General features: G+C 41.9%; 1 protein-coding gene across 1 annotated transcript; it reads right to left on the bottom strand.

Annotated features, from left to right (window-relative positions):
- Positions 1–747: 747 nt before the first annotated feature.
- Positions 748–8,387, bottom strand: gpib (glucose-6-phosphate isomerase b). Its single transcript, XM_080024699.1, has 18 exons — positions 8,220–8,387; positions 7,947–8,037; positions 7,553–7,621; positions 7,099–7,218; positions 6,853–6,936; positions 6,566–6,712; positions 6,105–6,176; positions 5,958–6,002; positions 5,806–5,859; positions 5,184–5,244; positions 4,318–4,361; positions 4,051–4,203; positions 3,495–3,624; positions 3,298–3,374; positions 2,519–2,647; positions 2,125–2,200; positions 1,962–2,028; positions 748–1,223 (listed from the first exon to the last, which is right to left on the bottom strand). The coding sequence occupies exons 1-18, from the start codon at positions 8,336–8,338 to the stop codon at positions 1,100–1,102; spliced, it is 1,662 nt and encodes a 553-aa protein (XP_079880825.1). The 5' UTR covers positions 8,339–8,387; the 3' UTR covers positions 748–1,099.
- Between the last annotated feature and the right edge of the window lie 15,234 nt (positions 8,388–23,621).

Raw genomic sequence — 23,621 nt, 5'->3', positions numbered from 1 at the left:
CTTATTTGCAGTCAAACTCACTTTTGCCTGTATTTTGTTTCAGAGCTGAGAGATAAAAAAAAGGTGAAGTTAGATTTGAAGTAAAGTATTGTTGCCTGGCAACAGCATTGAAAACCCAGCAGTGTCTGGGGGTCTAGTTTTTTATTTATTTTATATTTCTGTTTGTCCTCATACACACTCTGAGAGGAATGCAACATAGTGAAATATATTCTATCCTGTTCAGAAGTGCTTCATGCTTAATAGCATCCAATTATGTTTTGCGTGAGATGTTGTCTATCATAACATTATCATATGTGATTTTGACTTGTTTGTATGAGTAATTCGCAGGCAAATGTTGACACACTGCACAGAGACATTAAGTAAATTATGTTTAATGATGTTTGGTTATGGTGCCAGTGGAGAGGGCTGGCTTGCACTCCAGATGCTGTGCGGTCCAGCTGTTTGTTTTTCTCCCTTAATGGATGCTGTCTGTAGAGTCTGGGGATTTGTGGGGAGGAACAGTGCAGATGGACTCAACTTTGACCCTTTGTTCTACTGAATAAATTACTGAGTGGCTGATTTTTACTCTAAGTCAATCCGACACTCTGATGCCATCTAGTGATGCGTTGCTCACACAACTCAATCATTGTGAGCATCATAGATAGTATATAAAGGTGAGAGCATATGCATTTTGGTTGTAGCAGCTCTTTGGTTGCACAATGTTACAGTGACAGTACAAATGGAGCACAATGAACAGCTGCTGTGTTTGTGTATGTTTATGTTTTTAAACACATTTATTCCAGAAGTTCTTGTGACAGTGTAGAGAGAGACAGTGACAGCAGTATTTCCCTCTGCCTTCCAAAACATTGTAATACAAAAAGCTTTTTTTTCCCCTTTTCAAAGTGGTGAACGAACAAACATAGAGAAGACAGCACCGTATAATAGATGGTGACGATATTCATAAGGACAGTACGAACATACAGAGTGCTTCAGCTCGACTGTGTGGGAGTGACCAGCTGCGTGTGCCAGTCTCCTGTCCATGCAGCACATGAGCCGATAAGATGGTTAATGATGTGGAAGCTGGCGGTGGTGGTGATGGTGGGTTTGGGTTAGGCTGGACTCAGGCAAAGTTATGCTTGAGGAAGTTGATGAGTCCATTGGTGGAGGAGTCGTGGGAGTGGACCTCTGTGGTGTCCTTGAGCTCGGGCTCGATCTGCTTGGCGAGCGCTTTGCCCAGTTCCACTCTATTAATGCACGGCAGACACAAGCAGAATATATGGGTTGAGTGATGGGGGGATGCTTGAAGAACATACAGTATGAAGGGTTTAATCAAACACAGACAGTTAAAGGTGGAGTCAGCGATTCTACGGAACGTTTGTTGACAAAATGATTTATTTTTGTCAAAATCATTAAATATCTCCCAACGCTAACTGTCCATACCGTGTGTGCGCTGGAAAAAATTACAAACAATGTTAATACACAGCCTAGGCTCTGTAAACGGGCATGTTGCTAGCTATGGGGGGCCCCCTTTCTTTACATATCCTTTGTTTACTTACACGTTTAAGCTCCTTTCCACTAACTCCCTGGTACGAAATCACACTCATTAACCTGTCACAATCCAGTTTTCCCTTTTTTTCTTTTGAAATCCTCACTCTTGTACTCTTACATGATTATGTTCTGTATCCGTTTGTTTCAACTCTTTTATTCATGGTATATGATGCTGCCGATTAATGTAATATTCAAGACTACATACAGTGCATTTCCCCCAAATTCAGTCTGACGTTATTTAGCATTTTTGGAAACTATGCATTCTGTATTCATATTTTAAAGTGTGTTTTTACAAATCTTAGCTGAAAAAAGCATGAATATGTCATGATGGCAGGTCGCTGCCTGTTTGGGGGTAATGGAATATAAAGATTCTCAATACAACCAGTAGATCACCAGTTGTGTACTGTATAGTGTATAGTAAAAAACCTTCTTACCCCCACTGGTCAAAACTGTTGATTTCCCACATTACACCCTGGACGAAGATCTTGTGCTCATACATGGCTGTAAAACACAACAGTATAACAGTAAATGATCACAACAATGGAACACAAATAGAAACATTATAGATAGGGTTATTTGGTCACTTGTTCTTCTCACCAATAAGTGCTCCAAGAGTGTATGGGCTCAGTTTCTTGAAGATGATTGAGTTGGTTGGCCTGTTTCCTTGGAATACCTGAGTTAAACAAGTAGAAAAAATAAATCTCACAGTACAGATCATTTGTTTCATCACAAATGCGCTTAATAAGGTTAGGATTTCTACAGGTATATTTATTCATGGTCACTAGGGGGTGCTAACTCCTATGCATTCTGACTTTCGTCCTGTTACATACTGTAGTCTGCCAATTCCAAATGCCAAGCGTGGTCTATTTCATAACACGAGATGAAGGCCTCTCTCAAATTCAAGTTTAAGTCTGCTGTTGTTGTCATGAGAGCTGCTGAGCACTTTCATTCGTTCTCTACCAACCAGTTATGTTTCCTTGATTTCACTCACTTTGTGTGGCAGGATTTTCTCCAGTTTTTCTCCACTCAGGCCGCTCGCCTCCAGCTCCTTCTTGGCCTCCTCTGTGGTCTTACCCTTCATCAGAGCTTCTGTCTGGGCCAGGAAGTTGGCCAGCAGGATCTACAACCACATCAAATAGACACACCTTCAGATACAGTACAGTACAATGTATGTCTTTTTCCTACACTCATGCAGATGTAATTCTGAATTTTGTCAATATTGAGTTCACTTTGTGGAATCTGCCTAGGACTACATATTCAATAACAGCTGTCAGAAAATGGGTCAGAGCCCTGCGGAAGTGCGATCGACACACTTGCAGCGCATTCACTTCAGATGGCTCTTGCTGTTTCCGGCTGGGTCTTGTGTGACCTTCAAGGATGATCTCTACAAAGTATGTATTCCTTTGGTTTTCCAGGCAATCAATACCCAATAACACTGCACTCCTGAAAGCTTGGATTATTTCGCCTCAAAATACCTGAGAGGTCACAGGATGATGTTTTGCAATCTGTGAGATAATTTAATGTGTAATGCTAAAAACCATCTCTTAAATTCATACTGTGAAAAAATAACTGCAATAAAACTGAAAAATTCTATTTGCAGCACCTTGGGTATAACCAACACCTGGTTAAACAAGCGTCATAATGGGTATTCTCTATTAAAGAAGGTAAGGAACTTCATCATAACTTCATCCATATTCTTGACAACGCTGCTGGTTTCTTTCTAACCATTGAATGCACTGCTTTAGACCAATGCTTCTGACACAACAGTACCTTGTGGTGCAGGTTTTCTCTGATGGGATGCTGTGACTGAGCTGGGATCAGGAAGTCTGCAGGCACCATGCGAGTTCCTGCGATGGACACAGTTGGAAAAAAGGTTAAAGAATACTTGCTTGGTAAAATCCCTACACACTGACTGATAGAATCACCTAAACCATGTTGCTGTGATTGAATATCTTTGGTGGTGTTACCTTGGTGGATGAGCTGGTAGAAGGCGTGCTGTCCATTGGTTCCTGGCTCTCCCCACACGATGGGCCCAGTGTGATAGTTTACACGAGCTCCGTGATTAGTGATGTACTTTCCATTCGACTCCATGTCCCCCTAGATAACACTTAACACTTATTCAAACTGTCACACGCATTGCATTTTCTCTTATGATTTTGGACCACGGATACACATATGTTGTGCTTTGCTCTGTTTGTCTGTCTTAATTTCACCATGCATAGCACGTAACATTTCTTGGGCGCTTCTTGGGATTTTTCTGAGCTCCGTCCTGCACCAGTGTCAGGGTACTTCACTGGTTTGTAAATGCTGCTATACCGATAAATAAAGAGAGAGAGAGCTTTGTGGAGCTGTTAAGGCTTAATCAGTTTTGTGTCAACCCGTCTGGCAATGGCTTGAATGTATCCAACATTAATTTATATAAAAAAAGTTACGGACTGTAGCTTTAATAATATCAATTAAAACATGATCTTCCAGGTGTTCTTGCAGACACCTGTAAGGCCTGTTGCATTGTGGGGGACTGACCTGTTGGAAGTATGCAGTGAAGCGGTGCATGTACTGGTCGTAGGGCAGCATGACATGGGTCTCAGCGTGGAAGAAGTTGATGTACCAGATGCCCAGCAGAGCCAGCAGGACGGGGGCGTTCTTCTCCAGTGGAGCGGTGCGGAAGTGGTTGTCCTACAGCACAGAGAGGGATGCCTATTTACACTCCTATTTTCTGTATCCTCTCAAGGAATATTAAAATAAATGTATGCACATGAAAAGTGGAGACCTGAATGAAGGAGCACCTACCATATAATGAGCTCCTGCAAGAAGCTTCTCAAAGTTGTCGAAGCCTGGTGAATGGAGGAGATGGGACGGAGAGGTTACCTGACTGAATACACTATTGAAATAATAAACTTGATTTTTTTTTGTACGATTCCTAATATTGTTAGTGTCTGTCAACCAATTTGAGCAAGACAAATTCCTTTATCTTCTGTAAAGCCACTGTGTGAGGAATGTGTAGCCGTGCTGATGGGTTCTAAAAAGGGTATCGTTGGTCAGAAGACTGTCCACCACTTCGGTCCAGGCTCAAATATCACAACAGTTTGCTATTGAAGGGATTGCTATATTACATATTTTACAGACATTTGATTTCCAGATTTTGAATCTTAAAGACTTTTCATTCAGTGTCATCATCAAGTAGAAATTCTATGTGTCCATATAGTTTGGTTAATGACTTAATACCTGCAAAACACAGCCCATCAGCTATATTTTGTGTTAGGTGCTATTTAGCTAATGTTAGCATACTGACATGCTACTGATGGCGTTCTGACATGCTAAGATGGATAGCAAAATATCTGCATTTTTACACATTGGTGAGCATGTTGAATGCAAAAGTTAGCTTTGAGCGCAAAGCATGACCATCACATAAGTAAAACCTAAAAGGGCTGCTAGTAGAGCTACCAGCTGCAGACTGTAAGTCCGGTTATTCCATTAAGGCATTTTGGAAATTAGAAGGATGTTTTGTGCATTGGTGTCATGAAAACACTACTGGAAGGTGCCAAGGCCTGAACTTTTTCAAATTCATAACAAAGTGGCTTGAAGTTAGTTAGTTTTGCATGACTGTAACAAAAGAAAAGAAAAAATTGAGGAATGTGTGCTTTCACTTTACATACCAATGTGCAGGGCAATGGCCATACCAATTGCTGACCACAAGGAGAAACGACCACCAACCCACTAAAAGAAAAAAATAAATACTGAGAATATATCCATGCCTTAATACAAAACTCCCTTGCAAAATGTGGGGTTTTAAGGAAAGACAAACAAGCATTGCACACAACCAAGGGGGCTGGAGAAGGCAATAGGAACACAAGCAACACAGATCATCATTTAGCCTATGATCTTTTGCACAAGTTTTGTCTTAAGGTTCAAATTGTTGCCCTCTCTTACAGTATAATCTGATTGCAGAAAAACTGGCAGACGATTTGTCTGTGACATAACCGCCATATTACTGTTCTAACCTTTAAATATCAACAATGTAACTAAATGCAGATCCCTGACCTTTGATGCAACCCTGCCTGTACAGTAACCTCTGCAGGAGAGAAGGTCGCTACCAATAATAACTGAGTCTGGAGAGAGAGGCTTCTGATTACCCAGCAGCTGTGGGCCGGCGGGTCCATCCCACCTACTTCACAGGTCAGAAGTCTAACCTATGTATAGCTGCTGGCTACAGCACACATCACACTGTGTGGATAAAGGCTAGACCTGCAGAACACAATCTGGGTTAAGAGCACTCACATCCCAGAACTCAAACATGTTCTCTGTGTCAATGCCGAAGTCCTTCACTTTGGGCTGAGAAGGGGGAGACACAGAAAAGGAAGGAAAGTTAGGATCAGATATATGCACAGAGTGAGAAAGTTTAAACTGCAAAATATTGTCTTGTGACTTACTCCGTTTGTGGAAAGGGCCACAAAATGCTTGGCAACAGCAGATTTCTGTAGAAAAAATAGAAAGGATATCATTTAAGGGATATCAAACAGACAACCAAGAGAAAACTCTGCCGTTGTCCGGGGGGAAGATGCATACTGCATACTCACATCTTTGGCATGTTCAAGGAACCATTCTTTGGCTGACTCAGCATTGGTGATGGTCTCTTGGGTGGTGAATGTCTTTAAATGGAGAATTTAATTAGGCCAGATGCATTTCATTTCAAAATTACAACAGAGACCAAAACATTCCTAAATGGATGTATCTTATCTTGTAATACCTGTTGGAAATGTGTGTGCTGATGCCATTGATAAATATCAAAGGCAGCTGGAAGGCTGATATTTCAGAAATTCAGACAAACTAACGTAATATTAGCTCAGCTGCCTTGGAAAGAACATCTCAAGGCGTGCATCAAAACCAGATTAAATTGCCCGAAGGGAAACTTAATTTCAAAAGGTTCTGCCTATCAAAGATTTTGTAAAAAACCGACTGTTGACACATTTATAAGTAAGAAGGCACTTGTTTCTGAAGTCAGAGGTTAATCTGCTGCAGTTGTGTTGAGCAGCTATACCTTGGATGCGACGATGAAGAGGGTCGTCTCGGCATTCAGCTGTGCCAGGGTTTTGGCGATGTGCGTTCCGTCAATGTTTGACACAAACCACACACGCGGTCCACCCTTTGAGTAAGCCTTCAGGGCCTCAGTCACCATCAGGGGGCCCTGCCATTCAAATCAATGCAAATTCAAACTCAGATAAGACTGTGGCAGCTCACACAGTAATGAATGTGCGTGAGATGCTAGTTGAAATCTTTGGCAATAGAATGAATCAAAAATACACCTCTGCCATAAATTGCACTCACAAGGTCAGAGCCGCCGATGCCGACATTGACAACATCTGTGATGGCCTTCCCTGTGTAGCCCTTCCACTCACCACTGCGAACTCTCTGGAGAACACAGAGATGGTATAACTTGAAGCAGAATTCTTTGCAAAGTAAAGATGGCGCAATCAAAAAACCCTTTGAGCAGGAATACTAATGGCACACTGTGAACAATGAAAACGCCAGTACAACAAAGCTTGGTGACTTTTTTCAGTGCATTCCACTCACATGACAGAAGCCCTTCATCTTCTCAAGAACTTTGTTGACGTCTGGCATCACGTCCTTGCCCTCCACCATGATGGGAGTGTTGGAGCGGTTCCTCAGAGCCACGTGGAGCACAGCGCGGCCCTTTCATATCCACAACACCGAGAGAGAAAACACACACACCCAGACACACACACACGTGCACACACACACACACACACACACACACACACACACACACACACACACACACACACACACACACACACACTTATTAAATTCACTGTATTCAATGTTCAATTTTTAAACAAGTCAAAAAGAAAATGTGCAAGATCATGTGCCACAGGGTGTACAAGCTAAATGTCAGAGGCTGTTTCACCCCACCCCACCTCCCCCCCCCCCCACAGAATAAATGTCAAGAGGCTAACCAAGTAACACTACCATAGGTCAAGTTAGACTTGGGATCAACAATGAGCACCTCAGTGAAGTTGATCTTCTGTCCGGAGAACATCTTCTCTCTGGCAGCCTCAATGTCTCTTGACTTGGCCTGACAAAGACAGTTAATGTTAGTATGATACAACATCAGAAACATACAAATATACAAATGCATACGTCAGTAATGAAATGGTATATTGTGATTATGAATCCACTGAACGACCAATAACTCCAATCAGTACATTCAACTTGTTTTCGTAAGAAGAAGCCAGTCTCAGATGGGAGGACACGGACCTGTACCTTGCTGAAATAGGTCTGTTTGGGTTTCTACCTTACAGCTGGCCACATCAGCTCTTGATCACATTTTATTATTGGTGATTTTGAGCACATCTACTTATATGAATACATTTTTTTAAATAAAAGAAAATATTTTTTACCAGATCCACCAACATCTTCATGACTTCATCGGTGACGAGATTCTTGGAGTAATCCAGGAGAATGTCTCCATCCTCAGTTTTCAGTTTTAGGCTGCCGGAACACACAGAGACATTAATGTTTGTGATTGAAAAAAATATACAATATCCAAATAAACATTGTGTGATTCTGTGGTCGAGAAGTGGTTTGACATGGAATAATGTAGTTCGAACAGTTGCATGGCAGGAATGCATCAGAACATTATAAACACCCTTTTCAAATGATTTATAGCCTACCTGAGCTTGTTGAATCTCTCCTTGTCAGTCTCAAACATGTGCCTCATGTTGAGGTTGAGGGCGTGGGCTGTGTACCAGTCCTGCAGCTTCATGAAGTTGGGGTCCTGTGTGAGTCCCATGATGGCTGGTGGGGTCCTGCTGTGCTCCGCTGTGCTCGACTACGTGCTGGCTGAGTGGCACCGGGCAGCTCAGAGGCAAAGCTTTTTGAAGGGCGTCCAGTCCAGAACCCACTCATGCCCCTCCTACAAGAGACACACTATACCCAGGGCTAGTGCACGTCACACCTGCCACACACTGTACTGCAGGGTTAGGGTGCACATTGGTACGGGGAGTGTCATCACCATATTTTTTTAATATAAATGTATTTACATATCCATAATTTCAGGAACGGAAGATTGAAATAAACATTTAGCTAAATATTCATGCAGTTATTTTTGAGTGTGTTTGTATGGCTCGAAACCTATAGAACAGACACTGTTTATTTTATATATTATATACATACCAGTGTTTCCCCTACCATTATACAGGCCTGGCGGGCCCGCCAGGCCAACGGGACCCCCCGCCAGGCCAACAGCTGCCCCAAAAAAAAAAAAAAAAAAAATGTAAAAAAAAAAAAAAAAAAAAAAAAAAATCCTTTTTTTTTTTTTTTTTTTTTTTTTGTCTGCGCTACGCCGCGCGATGCACGTGTGCATTCGGAGCACACATGTCAAACAGGGAAACTGACAAGAAATAACCTTCCTTTATAGGTCCATGGTATAGGCTACACTGGAGATATTTAGGACTCAGTAACAGGGAGTTGAACAGGAAAAAGTGATGAGCAAAACTTAGAAAGTTAAAGTCGCTACGTCGCCATGGCAACCAATCTGTATCAACAGCTGAGACAGCGCAGCAAGTTATCTTGAAAACAGCAGGCTATAGTAGCCCTACAAGCTTTATTTTTTGGTATTTTCAATGCTACTTTATTTTTATGTTTTAAATTGAGAACTAGGCTACATGAAATATAATGGGTCGGAATACAAAATGTTGCTTATTTTGCACACATTTTGATTGATAGGCTAATCATGATGTGTAGCCTAGGTTAATTCATTTATTTTAAATGAATATTTGATAAATTAAAGAAAATGTTTCATGATCCAGATTATTCCAGAAATTAATACTAGACAGGATATACCTGTCTATATTAGGTCTTCGTGTTTATTGTATTTTATTTTCATATCTGTGTTTTTCTTCAATAGTTTATATGGCTTGTTTCTCCAAATTATTCCATAAAATTGTTTTAGGCAGGACATATGACAGCTGTTTACAGAGCAAAAAAAATAAAATCAGATTTAGCTTCTCAAAGTGCACCAGTTTGATGCATTTAACTTAAAAAAGGTAAAGGTTTTCTTCCGCAGGGGCATGCCCCAAGACCCCACTAGAAGGTCCATTCTCCCCCAGCAGTCTCAAAAAATCCTGAGGGAAACACAAAATGTACAAACGTACCGAATGTGAAGGCATAACCCTATGCCCTGATTTGTAGCGGGCTGTCAAAAGAGGCTCATCCATAATACAGTTAGTTTTGGTCAATTTCTACTACAAATTTGGTACGCACGCCGCGCGCATACTCTTTATCAGCTTTTACCACCGGGCCTAAGAACAATTCTAGGGGAAACACTGCATACTGTGATTTTACCTCATATTCAGTGCAAAAAGTGTGTTATTTCTCGGTCTATCTGTCATTACCTAAATACAAAATTGGACACCAGCAGTGGTTATGTCCAACAGGAGTTTGTGGACTTCAACGCCTCCAAGTGACCGTTTGTATGAAGTATGAAGCACAGGATGTAATAAACTTTATCAAACATTAGAGGGCGATAAAAGCTAAGTCTGAAGCTTGAACAGGGCATGGTCCTGGTGGGAAAACTCAACGAAAGGAACAACTGCTATGTTTCAACAGATCATATGACCTAATATGGACATCATAAAGAGATTGTCTAAATGGAATAATAATAATAAAAATAAAATAAAAACATATATCGTAGACAGCTGATGTATTCCCGAAGGATAACGGGGCCCAGACTGTGTCATCTATGAAGAGCAGATTTTGTTCCTGGGGGGAAATCTTTAAATACTTCCTCCACCACATCATATAGTTTAAATCTGTTGGCTGCGCTGGTTTTGACCACTCTAATTTTCGGAAATGGTATTATCATTTATAAAGCTGGAGTTGAAGGCAAAAACAAACCAAATACTCTAAAGAAAATCATGAGGATAAGTTGCAATAGGATTTAAATTATTTGTGACCTATTAATCTAACATATGATTCCATGACTGATGCACTGTTATTTTTTGTTGTTGTAATCATCACGTTTATCACTGATGCATCAGATAAGAAACCCAGTAGACTGCTCGTGATGAGGACTAAACTATGTTCAGAAAATGAATTTCAGGTGTTCAAATAGTTTTGTTTAGCATCCTTGTTTCCTAGTTAGAAATGGCATCAACACTTAAAGGCCTACTTCACCGGTTTGAATATGAAGGTGTATTGAATTCTGAGATCCTATGTAGTATAAATGTGCAAAAAAAATTGAAATCGGTTCATCCTAGCCTGAGAAAAGGCAGAAAGAGTGTTTTTTTTAACCCTATATTAATCTTACTGTGACATCACAGTAAGATAAATATAGGGTTAAAAAAAACTTACTTTGTAAATATTACTGTGATGTCACAGTAAAAGACATCACAGTAATATTTACAAAGTAAGTTTTTTTTTAACCCTATATTTCTCTTTCTGTGATGTCACGAGAAAGAGAAATATAGGGTTAAAAAAACACTCTTTCTGCCTTTTCTCAGGCTAGGATGAACCGATTTCAATTTTTTTCGCACAGTTATACTACATAGGATCTCAGAATTCAATACACCTTCATATTCAAACCGGTGAAGTAGGCCTTTAAGTAGCATACATCAAGAACATTCACGTTAAAAACATTTGTATATGGTTCCCCTTCCACTTGAAAAAGCATGGTGTCTATCATGTCTACTATATTATTACTAATACAATTATTTCATGATGTGAAATCCCATTATTATTCATTCTAAATTAAAATTCCCTTATTTCCTTTTAAGGGTGTATTTAAAATCGCCAACCATATGAAACATAATTGAAAACAATATTTGGAAATGGAATAATTATAATAATATCTGGAAAGACATATAGTAAGTTTAAAATGCATAGACATGTAATTTAATGGGGTTAAAAGTCCCATCCGGAGGGTTAAAACAAAAAAGCATTGTTTACAAAACATGCGTTTTATTGTGAAGGTTTCGGCGGAAGTGTTTGAATGTATTGCCGTGGTCTTTACAGTGGCCACAGCACAGACAGGGGATTCGCTGTCAAGAGGGTGGATGCCTAGAGCTGGTGAGCGATGTGGTGATTAACGTAACGTTTACTAACCTTTTCCTCGTGTTTTACTGAAGCTGTTAGCTTTCCCCTGACTAACGGTTGCACCGGCTGATGTCGGCCTGTAATGTAGTACCAACTGAGTCTCTTACATTTGCTTTTGCTTTTCACCAGCGCTTATAACCGTGTCGCAGAGAGCTAGCTGGGCAGCTAACGTTAGCCCGTTTAGCTATGTAGCTAGCCTGCACATAACTGATGAAACACTGATGCGTCCATTATCGGACATACCTCACTCTTGACGAGCACATTTCCATTTTCCCTTCTTAATTGCATATCTATAACCCGATTAACATTATTATAAATGTTTCGTTAGAGGCTTCCAAATGCATTTGGCTTTCCTATGCAACGAGACACCAATTATTTGGTATACAAACAAATTTGATGTCTGCTGATGAAGCGCATCCGCCTAGGCTTGCGAAGGAGGAGCGATTGGCGGTATCGGCGTTTTCTGTTTTCATTGCCTCTGTCTCTGAGTGCGATGCTTAAGATTGAGATGTTATCAATGTCTTGACAACGGGAAGCCGTGGCTATGCAGTTAAGACAATGGAACAACAGGTCAATGGAGCTTTAACGTCACGAGAGCCCAGGTTTGGCTGCATGTCTGATAACGGACCGGGGCGTCTTTGGTTGTACGTGAAGGAAAAGCTGCTGTCGTAATAGCACACAGCTTAAAAATAGGTATGTAGGTTAACGTTAGACAAACGGACGATAAGGGCGTGATTTACAGCTCGAGTGGCTGACAGTGTAACATGTTTCAGTGGTTGACGTTACACTGACAGCATTCATACAGTTGTAGGCGTCGGGGAAGAAGGTACAACAGCTTGCTAGCTAACAAGCGGGAGTGTCTGTTTCTGTGTGGCCAGCGGGTGAGTGTCAAAGTCGGGACTGTCTGCAGCGGACCCGGGGTTGTCACCCGGTGTGTGCACCGTGGCGTCCCGGTGTCACTTGAGTATGTTGACTCAGTGATGCCGCGAAAAAGCTCTCTGGCGACTATGCATTCAAGGCGTTAAAAGGCCGTATTAATAGCTGCGACATAGTGTTCCCATGACTGGGGCCATGTCAGCCCCACAGAGTTTCGATGAAACCGGCTATCTGCGCTTGCGGGGATTCCTTTACACCTTCCTGCTAAATAGTGATCGTGGTTTAAAATAATCCCTAAACATGCACGTACCAAACTCACCAACTAGTTAGTTTGTCTGCCCCAGTGATGCAATATTTACTAACATTATCAAATCGCCCCCCTGGTTTGGACGTGCTGTGTTTGGAAGAGCAGCAACACCTTCTTAGAGGTCTGCATTTTTTAAATTAATGTTACATTAATGTTGATTTTAATAGCATACGTAGGCCATGCACCAAAACACCTATAAACTATGTATTTGTTCAATGTATATTAACAGATTGTAAAGAGTCGTTGTCCACTATATAGCTGTTACTCACACAACCGCAATGGCGTTATAGGCTAGTATTTACAGTACAGGTGAGATATCTGGAAGTAGCCTACATTAATAACATGGCCCATCTTCTCTTGAAGGGGTGTTGGGCATCTACAGTCAAGCCAAGGGTCCGCTTAGGCATAATGGAAAGTGTTTCCTCTCATGGTTGTTGGAATATGTATTAGCTATAACATCCACAGTTTACTGGGGAAAATGTGTGTTAATAACAGAATTTGCAAATCCAATTTAGCTAGTGGTCTTGTCCACCCTAATGGTAAAGGTTATAGTAATATGGTGGAAGAGATGGGTAAGTTTCTTGCACAGTTGCCAACTGTTGACAAGTATGAAGTATACATCCTTTGACCCTTAAAACTTAAAATACGATAATTGAAAGTTGTCATATTTTCTAGATCTATAATTAAATGGACGTTGAAAAAGTAGGCTGACAACAGTTTTTACTGAAATGTAATATAAGGTCATTGCTTCCCTTTTGAGTTTGATAGGTTTGTACAGACTTCATTGAAACAGCCCTGAACCTGCATATTGACATGTGCCACAGCTGTCTGTGTCACTATGGAAATATGTGCTTTACTCTGCAAAATTCCTGTCTGTGTTTGAACCCATTCTTTTCAGTATCCTTTTCAATAGATGTGCCCGTCCAGTCATCACAGTCGACGGACTAGTACTAAGGCTTCTGTTTATCTTTCTTTCTTTTTTTTTCTTTTTTTTTTTAAAATATCTCTTAACATGTGATATATGACCAGTCCAGGAGTGACACTTTCCCCCTAGTCTAACATTGAATCCGGATGCATGGGTAAGGAAGTCAACACACAGTCACAAGGTTACTGTTTGCGCTTGCCTCGGGTGGAGTAGAGACCAGGCCTGTGCTTTATTGGCAGTCTCCAGACCCAAATGATATTTCCTTAAACAAAGAAGCTTTCTAGTGTTTCTCTTGCTGCTCGGTAATAGATCATGCACACATGAGCGATACAGAGGAGTGTCTCCTGCAGGCAAAGGGGTGAGGTAAACCAGGTCATTGCATTATCAGAACCCTGGCATTTATGTTTTGATTTTGACTGTTTGTTTGGCATGAGATTTTTACCATTGACTTCCTCAAAATGATTTCCAAAAAACAGATGAAGGGAGAAGCTAGATATTAGATGAGTTTTTTCCAGTATAGGCAACACCTTACAGAAATAGTCTTTGTTATTATAGCTTGGTTATGCATACAGTTTTCATGCTTTCCAAAAATATTTCTGTGACTGACTCCATGGTGGGGCTCTAAACACATACTGTTCAATTGAGAGGTCTGTTCATTTGTCTCATTGTGATGAAAAACCAATATCATAACATTATAAGTGTTAGAAATTTAAATAATTTGATACCCTGAAGGAGTATTATGTTCTTTTTATGGCAGCGATTCTTTGCTACTGAAATCTTTTTAAACAAGGTTGTTTTACCAAATTGGGACACAGTGGCTCAGAGCTGTGACAAACAATGCAATGTGGTAGTAGTATCTACTAGCAATCCAGAGACTGTCCATCAAAAATAAGAAGAATATTGTTAGGGTCGGGGGTGATAGTTTTGCCAAGGTAGGTACCCACTTCTGGCTTAAGACTTATAGCAAAGGACGGTTTGGATGCAGTTCCATGGTGGTGTTGGATAATATCCGTCTACTGCAGGTTGTGCTGGCCCATGGACACAGGCTTGTTGTTTGCCTTTGCATTGTGCGACAGGATTTTCATTTGAATGCTGAACTGACGGCAGTATTTGCAGTGGGGTGTGGCAGGGCCAGGGGTCTGCTTCGTCTCTTTAACAGGGGATCTTTCAGCTCTCCGTGTAGTCCTTCTACTTTTACATCTACGGCTAGGTGAGCACAGTTTATTTAGAACAACCTACACTAAAATATATTTTCAAGGCAGAATTGAGTTAGAAGCAGCTTGCTGGTGTACAAATATGGGGGGGGGAGGGGTAGGGCTTGTAGCATGGGAAATCTCACCCATGTCTCCTGGGAAACCAGTGTAGCTATAGTTTTTGTGGTCAGCTATTTGCCCCTGGAGTCAAATGTTCCCAAATGTTAATCCCTGCAGGAAAAATGATTGCTTGTGCTTTTCCACGGGGAGGTTGGGAAGTCATTGTCAGCGCTACCAAAACCGCGAACAATGCAGCTGATAGAGATTTGATAAAAATGTTGTTCAAGGGCACTTGAGCACTGGCTTCTAACAGGCTCCACTGTCTAAAAGCGCAGCAACATCTACTTTATCCTGTTATGATACTTCTGTGTGGACATTGAATACATATTTCCATCAAACCATCAGTAGTGCAGGATACCATTCCTTCTCTTCTGTGGAGAACTTGGTTGTTGTTGGTGGCTATGACTTGGAGTTCCTTGAAGTTATTGCACTCTCTGGTATATTTGGCGTGCTTGGCTTGACTGTGTTGAAATATAGGCTACAGGAACAGTTTAGCTGTCTTTTTTTCTGACTTCTATGGCACTTTCATATCCTGTCTCATTGTGCCGTAGGTGGAATAATACTCTTGTCCTGGCTAAAAATACAGCACCCTAGTGGCTGGCATGCGGCACAACCTGCCTGCCACCTCAGTATATAGCCTTCTCAATATAGGCTGAGGGAAGCATTTTCATCCCCACAGGTTCGTCGCTTTCAGCCTTTCATGAATGGAACCGACGTCAGGGCCTTTCATCACAGCTCTCACTTGTTGAAACTACACACTATGTTGCACACTCCTATTCTGGAGCGGAGTGGATTTCTCGGCTAATTCTGTTTGCCTGCGGTCGAATATTAAAGCTATAGTGCGCAACTTCTGCTTTCTTCCATGAGGAATTTTGGGTTATTACAACAACACTGTCGGCGCATCTGCATGAGGTAAGCCTTCGGCGATCACGCATGGATTTTTATACCTTCTGCTGTACGTCCAGGTTTTTTCTTAGCAGTAGAATCAATAACTGAAACTTTTCTTGGACACTTGCGACACTGCGCCCAGTGTCAGGGGGTGACACCAGTTTGTTAAAGTTTCCATACTGAAGAAAACCGAGTGTTGTGTGGAGCTGATAGGCTATATCAACTTTGTCAACTCGTTGGGCGATGGCTTGAATGTATCGACATCATTTATACGGAAAGGTTACGCACTATAGATTTAAGAGGCACATACAGTATGCTTTGTGAAAAGGCTCTGATTAGAAATGGGATTTCCTATTTATAAGCATGTGTCCATTTAGAAGTCCTAGATAACGAATAAATTCCTTTTTTAGAGAGCTGTAAACACATTATTTGATTGAGGCACATGTGTTTATGACACACAGACCTGTGGGGTGATCAAGTATGTCCTTGGTAAGAGTCGCCTGTCTGCTGTTTTTTTTTGGAACCTTAAGCTACTTACACTGTCTGTGATGACGATACAGGTTTGGGTTAGCCTAAAATACTCGCCAGGCTGTTCACCAACTGTACCAGCCTCTTGACTGATAGAAGTATTGGGTTCTATCATCAACAGTGGTTTGCTGCAACCACAGGAAAAGTTTCACTACTGCTTCAAAAAGCGTAGAGTCCGCCAAAGAATACAATCTAGCGGAATTGGCCATGATTCCTCAACACCCTTTTTTATGATAACTGAGAATCAGAGTAATTGTATTTTTAGTTCCAACCTCAGAACAAAAAAACGGGATCAAGACAGGATTAGTTGTGGGGAACGAAACCAAACATTACCCTCAAACCACCAAGACCTGCCGCTGCCTACAAAGTATTAAAGCAAAGGAGAAACATAATAATAAACGGGAGCCAAAGCTTTTATTTTTCTCTTCCTCTCACAAAGTCATGCAGCTGCATGTGTGAGAGTCTGTGTGTGTGTGTGTGTTTTTTCTGTGTGCTGGTATGAGGAGACCAAGGCCTGCCACAATACTCTCCTTGTGTTCTGTGGGCAAGAGGAGCCTGGCTGGGCTCCTGTCACACAGTTGCTCACGGCACATGTCCCTTCATTTGGACTGACCTCCTCGACCCGTCTGCTGCTTCTCAGGCTCTACTGCGGCTTATCTGCTCTGTGGAATGTCTTCCGTGGAGATTCTCCCAATCTTGCTTTCCAAAAATATATATATACATATGTTTTTACACAATGACATTACATTTTTTATACATGTTTTTGCTACTAATGGTCGGATTTCCTGACCTGCTTTTTTTTTGGTGCGTTTCAGCCCACAGTCAGAGGGTGATGGGGAAATGCATTCCTTTGCTTCATTTGCAACAGATGTAGGGGAGGACATTTTTTTTTCTTTCTTTGAGCTAAACCTTTTGGAGTGTCTAAAAACAGTGCGGTGTGCACCGTAGGGCAGCTGTTTTGCCCACGGAGGCTGAAATAGACTTCATGAGAGGGCTAATGTCGGGCTGTGGCTGGAGCGTCAGTGGGCCAGATGGATAAGGAGCTGTCAGCATGGCTAACAGCTGCCCCATCCACAAGTATTAGCTACCTAGCTGTGATGTGGAACCACAGGCATGGCTGCACATCCAAAAGTAACTGCTATACATCTATATAGTGGGCCGCAGTATCCTGAAGGTTAACATATGCAGGCTCGTGACCAGAGCGTTGTCTGGTTTGTGTTGTCGAGTCTGTTGTGAAATCTGAGTGTGTTGTGGAAAAAGTGAATAAACCAAAAGGCAAATGCTTTCTCAACAGCTGCTGTGAAGGTGCCTCTGAGCAATGGCACTTGTTGTGAGCTCAAGTGGAGCTGCTCAGTAGTGGAAGGGTGCAGATGTTAATGTCTCCCATGGAAGCAGAGTAGGGTTGTTGCAGAGAAGTTGTCTTTTAAAGGTGGAGTGAGCAGTTCTGGAGAACGCTTGTTTTCTAAGTCAGTCAATATGTCCTCATGATTCGCTACATGTCCCTACTGTGTGTGCGCGCTGACAAAAATCTGGTTAATACACAGCCTAGGCTCTGTAAACGGGCATGTAAACAAAGGGGGCCCACCGAACGTAGTAAGCAACATGCACATTCGTGAGGAGACATTCCCTCTTTTTGACAAAAAGTGATTTTGACAACAAGCATTCCCCAACATTTCTGACCCCACCTTTTTAATGTTGTTTATCTGAAGAACATTTGAGTCGGTCTTTTGTGGGTTACTAGACTAACTTAAGTGAAAACAACAACGGGTATTTTCGGGGCTTGTTGCTAGAATGCCCCCCCCCCAGATCCCCCTAGTTGTCTGTTGATAGCTCCAGTCGTTCACCGAGAGGTTTGCACAGATGGGTAAATCACACTGTACTATGATTTACTACATACCCCTACCCCAGTGGCATACTTGGTTTGACGATTTTTCTGCTGCTGGCGACAGGGAGCTTGCTCTAGGAAACCTTAACCCCCTTCCTGTTGAAGCGGAGCAGCTGACATGTACGTCGAGTGGGGAAGTAGAGCTAACATTAGCCCCGTAGCAGCCCTTCTGCTTGTGGGAAGGACATTAAAGTGCTGGCACGGCTCCAGTGCTTCCGGAGGGACCCTCCTATCACATGTGTTTGTTTGGGTGCAATCTGTAATACAGTGTGGCCTGCACCAGGAGGCTGGCAGACAGTACAGCGACCCAGAGAAGCCAGCAGCCGGCCTCATTAATATTGATGACATGTCTGGAACCTGTGCGAGCAGAGTTTTAAAGCCAGGGAGGAAACGTAGACTGCAAACAGTCTAATAATGTTACAGAGATGAATGATATCGCCTTGGGACCATATAACAAAAGCAACTAGCAATTTCTCTCTCCAGAAATCTGGCTTTGTTGTTCAGGCTGAATGGACATTGACTCACTGCTCTAAATCAGTTCCTACTTTTGTTATTCACTCCGAGGAGCGTGCAGCCATAAACAATGTCAAACCGAGAGGTTTTTCTCACTCTCCGAGAAGTCAAATTCCACAGAACTAGTTGAAGCCACCTGCCAGGTCTCCAAACCGTACTGATGATATCATAATATTTATATATTAGTACTGTTTGCAAATCTTTCATTGTATAACGTTTGAACATTCAATATACAAAAAGACTGAGAGGGAATGAAAGAAGCTTTGATACAAAGGCTGTTTCTGACTTTGAATACCACTGTCCTAACTTAAACCCAACAAAAAAGCAATACCACCTTCCCTAAGCTCTCTTACCACTATCCAGACAATTAATTTAGCGGTGAGAAGGTCCTCCATTCCATTTTGCATTTCTCTAACTCATATCTCTACCTTGACTAAACTAGAAAAAACAAATAACTAGGTCAATGTGTATGTGTGACGTGTTGGACTTTCTGACCTGTTGAGCAAAGCAACCTGATGCACAGACTCTACTTCTGACCTCTTCTCTGTTATTTGGCCCAACAGTGTGAAAGTGTGAGAACTGCAGTGGTTATCCTCAGGGTAGCTAAGCTCAGGTTTCCTGTTTGCCTCGCAGAGGGCTAATATCCTATTAACTGTGTCAACTAGCAGGCATTGTGGGCCACCTGGCAGCTTCTCTGTGCCTTTAATCCCTGGGATTTGGAGATTGGCACTTTTGCAATAGTTACCTACTCTCAAACTGCCACTGAGTAACAGGTAGACTGTTTGTTTACTATTCCTGATTGTAGCCTAAATGCTGCAAAGTTGGAGGGGAAAACTGGCCAAACGTAGATATGTGGTGTGACTATTTGATTGACAACTGTAGTATAGCTACAATTAGGTTTGGTAGCAGATTAAGGCCATCTCAACACGTACACTGGTATTTTCGTAGCCATATTTCTTTCCTGTGGGGTCTGGCCTTTTGTCCATATGCAAATATCACAACCAGACAAAAGTGTTTTGAAACTCTGGCCAAAGTGGAGGATTTTGGAAACCTCAGTTTTGCCTATATTCATGGGATAAGGGGAACCAGAGGTTTTAAGAAACACTGGCGTCATGACCCCACTTTGTGCATGGCAATTAGGGGTGTGAACGTTTACAAAAATGTCTAACCGTGTACACAACGGAATTTTTTTCGTGTACACGGTTAACCGTGACGTCATTGTCTTCGCGCGCCCGCCGTCCTGTAGGCGCGCGCACACACACACACACATATGCGTTCGTTCGCCTGTAAACACACAGTTGAAATGAACTACGCTCGTTTACACACCTCTTATAATAGGTCCATGGCACAAACAAACAAACGTTCGCCTGACATGTGCGCCGTCATTATCGCGCTTCATTCATTTCCTGATTAATATAGCCTATCGCTTTCTACATGTCCACGTTCATGCAGGTTGAACAGGTGTTATAAAGTTCGGGCTACTTACGAGTAGGGATGCACCGAAATGAAAATTCTTGGCCGAAACCGAAACCGAATAAAATGAAACAGTTGGCCGAATGGCCGAAACCGAATACCGAAAGAGGCTTTTGCAGTTTTGTTTATTTATTTTGCCACTTCTTTCAACATTGCATACATGAACTCCCAAATGTTGTAAAAATCAACCCTAAATAAATAAAGAAACAGTAAAACCTTCAAATCTAAGAGTACAATTAACATTTTACTAGGAATGTGATTGTGAACCACTCATTGATTTGTACCTTGACTTATATGAGGAAGAATCTACAAAAAGATCGACTTATTGCAATTTTTTCTTTTCTTTTTTTGCGATGCAGTGCAGGTTGAGTTGCTCTAAAAAACTGCACCACAGCTCCCACCGTAATGTTCAGACTTCAGAATGTGCATCAAAGCCTAATGATCATTACAATGAGAGGCTTTAAACGATGTCCATGCTTAGGAGGTGATTGTAACTTTTTCGGCTGTAGACTGAAACTAACGGGGGGAGACGGCTCACTGGACATATATTTAGTTACGCTGTCAGTTTGCCGAGATGGCTCTGTATTCCATGGACATATAAAGAAATGTATTCAGGCTCGAGCAATGCAATCAGATCGCAGTGCCCCCCCCCCCCCCTCTCCCACAGCGCTAATGGACAATATGATTATCATTTTCGCCGTCAAACCAGATTTTTTTTGCGCTGCGGCTCTCACCGGCGAGGTGTCACTGTGAATGACACCGTTACCAACCGTTAGTTTCACTGGGTGAATCGCTGCTTCGCTCGCGCAAGGCTTTTGTGTTTCTAATGTGATAAAACATCAGTCTTGGACGAGCGTTTTATCTTAATGCTGCTTAAAGCATTGCAATGCGCCGTGTTTCATCCACTTTGAAAGAATGCTCCCACACTGGACTCTGACATTTTCATGCACGCAGCCTACAGACTGCTTCTGCTGCGCGCTCCCGACCAGACGTGTGGACTCGCATAGCCTACACGGATACGTCTCTCTTTACTTCCATTTCCTGGTTTGCAAGCGCGCAGCTCTTTTAAAAAAAATATTTCCTTATTGTCATTTAGTTTGTCAATATTCGGTAATTTTGTTCGGCCTTTTAACTGTTTCGGGCCGAAACCGAAAATGACTTATTTTGCCATTTTCGGCCGAACATTTTCGGTGGCCGAATGTTCGGTGCATCCCTACTTACGAGCTTAGTTCACGAAAACCGAGTAACTTTAATCTTTAGGTTATCTTTCATCACTCTTCCGTGGCTGTGAGTCGATCACCGGCACAGCGACTCCCCGTGTGTGTGTGTGTGTGTGTGTGCGCCGATACACACACTCACACACTCGCCGAGGGACAGACCGATCCGGCAGACTAGCTTTTATCATCCCCAATTAGTTTAGGCCTACTAGTGATGTAAAATCAATAAATGTGTCTCCAGAACATATTTAAAAACTTTGAAAAATTTTAAAAATTTTAAATTTGAAGTTTTTTTTTTTAAACGGTTTTGGTTTATTGATTTTTCCTAAACGATTATGATTTACTAAACGGTTACACGTGTACACGTGCACAGTCACACCCCTACAATGTTTCCATCTACTGAGCATGCGCCACTCTCGCTCAAGAACTTGCTTATTGCGCATCCTCCCAATATTGTTCTAATGTGTTTGACGTGACACGTGATTTTGTCAGAGTTTTCAAATCCCTGTCGTGCATTTTTCTGCAAAGATAGGGGTGGAAAGGCTTTTAAAAAAAAAATTATATCTATGTGTGGGCATGGCCGAAGTCAATTGGTAATGGCTTACATAGGAAAACAAGAGGGGAAGAATCAGGATCATATTATAATGACTTGAACTATTTTGGAAGTTGTAAACAGGTAACACTGTAGGTGTGCATGCATGTGTTAGTGGACCTAGATAAGTATACTTATTTAAATAATAAATATGAGTAACTTGACTGCAATGCAAGGGTTAAAACATGGGAAGCACATCTGCCTTAACTCTGTTGTCCCTTCACAGGGAGGTCACTAGTTTCCCTTGGCTCTGTCTCTCTGCTCTACGGCCAGGGACAGATGAGGGTGGGCTGATTTGTTTTGCCGAGCGTCCCCCCCCTCTGTTTGTGAAGGGAAGTGAGGGCTGAAGGTCAGGAGAATGTTGGCGGGGATGCACCATGGAAGCCACGCACATGTAAGGTCCACTACGCATCCGCTAGCTAAGGCGTACAATGACAGCAGGCCAGATGGATGGTGATCGCGTTGTTCTTTTTCCGGACTCATCCCAAAACACAGAGGCTTTCAGCATGGCGCTACGAGATAACGGAGTCTGAATGTTCCACAGAATGATAGGCCTGCTGTGTATCTAATAGATTAGTCTGTCATGTTGATGTTTGGTGTCCCATCGACTGTTATATCATCAGGAGTGAGTGTGCCATTTAGGGATCTCTCAGATTCAGTGATGGACTGTTTTCCTTGAAAGCTACGTCTATTAGGAGCCTGAAGTATCACACAAAGTCAGAACAGTGATTCCAGTTTTCCCCCGATTTTTATTTTATTTTTTAACTCGGATAGATCATTTGTTATATACCAGTTTTGTCACCTTTTTACTTTGTGTTTCTATAGGATGAATGGAGATGGATAGAATGTCACCAATGATTTAAGGTAGTCTTGGGTTTTATTGCTTAAACTAAGGAAGTTGAGAGGAAGTTTATTTTTTACGTTCCTGACACAGGTTTTTTTTTCTTTTTGTACTTTGCACGTCACTTTTTAGATGATTCCACATGTTCTCTCATTCAGAAATGTCCCAGACTGTGTTTTGTAGACTTACGATATCTTTTCTGAAATCTGATGTCACTGCTGTCTCTCTCTTGGATTACTTGTCGTAACAGAAGCAAGACCGGATTCTCCTTGATCTTCTTTACTATTTCAAATGTTCTATATTCATAATAATCCAGTGGCAAGGGCAAAGGAATGAGGACCAGTCATATAATGCTCGAGATACTGAATGAGAGCATTGTGACTCCTACTGTGTGTGCTTCAACAGACCCTGCAGTGTCTTCCAACAATGGCTTCTTGCAGGAATTTTCAGTCTCTGCAGCTGTGTTCTGCTAAAACCAGACACTGCCAGGGATTCTTTTCAGAGACGCGCTCTCTCTCTCTCTCTCTCTCTCTCTCTCTCTCTCTCTCTCTCTCTCTGTGAGGTATGGTGTGTTAGTAATCGTCTAGCAATGTACCACTGATCTTTTACCAAACTGTAATATG

Source organism: Ammodytes marinus (genome assembly GCF_949987685.1).
Source record: "Ammodytes marinus genome assembly, chromosome: 1".
Taxonomy (NCBI): Eukaryota; Metazoa; Chordata; class Actinopteri; order Uranoscopiformes; family Ammodytidae; genus Ammodytes; species Ammodytes marinus.
The sequence above is the reverse complement of the archived record's forward strand: the minus strand, read 5'-3'. Positions and strand labels throughout refer to the sequence as shown.

Excerpts from the sequence above, each read along its gene's own strand:
- gpib (XM_080024699.1), bottom strand. The coding sequence starts at position 8,338 with ATGGGACTCACACAGGACCCCAACTTCATGAAGCTGCAGGACTGGTAC. Across the intron at positions 7,219-7,552 it reads AGAAGATCAACTTCACTGAG|GGCCGCGCTGTGCTCCACGT; the intron begins GTGCTCATTGTT and ends TGGATATGAAAG. Across the intron at positions 5,245-5,805 it reads ACATGTTTGAGTTCTGGGAT|TGGGTTGGTGGTCGTTTCTC; the intron begins GTGAGTGCTCTT and ends TTTTTCTTTTAG.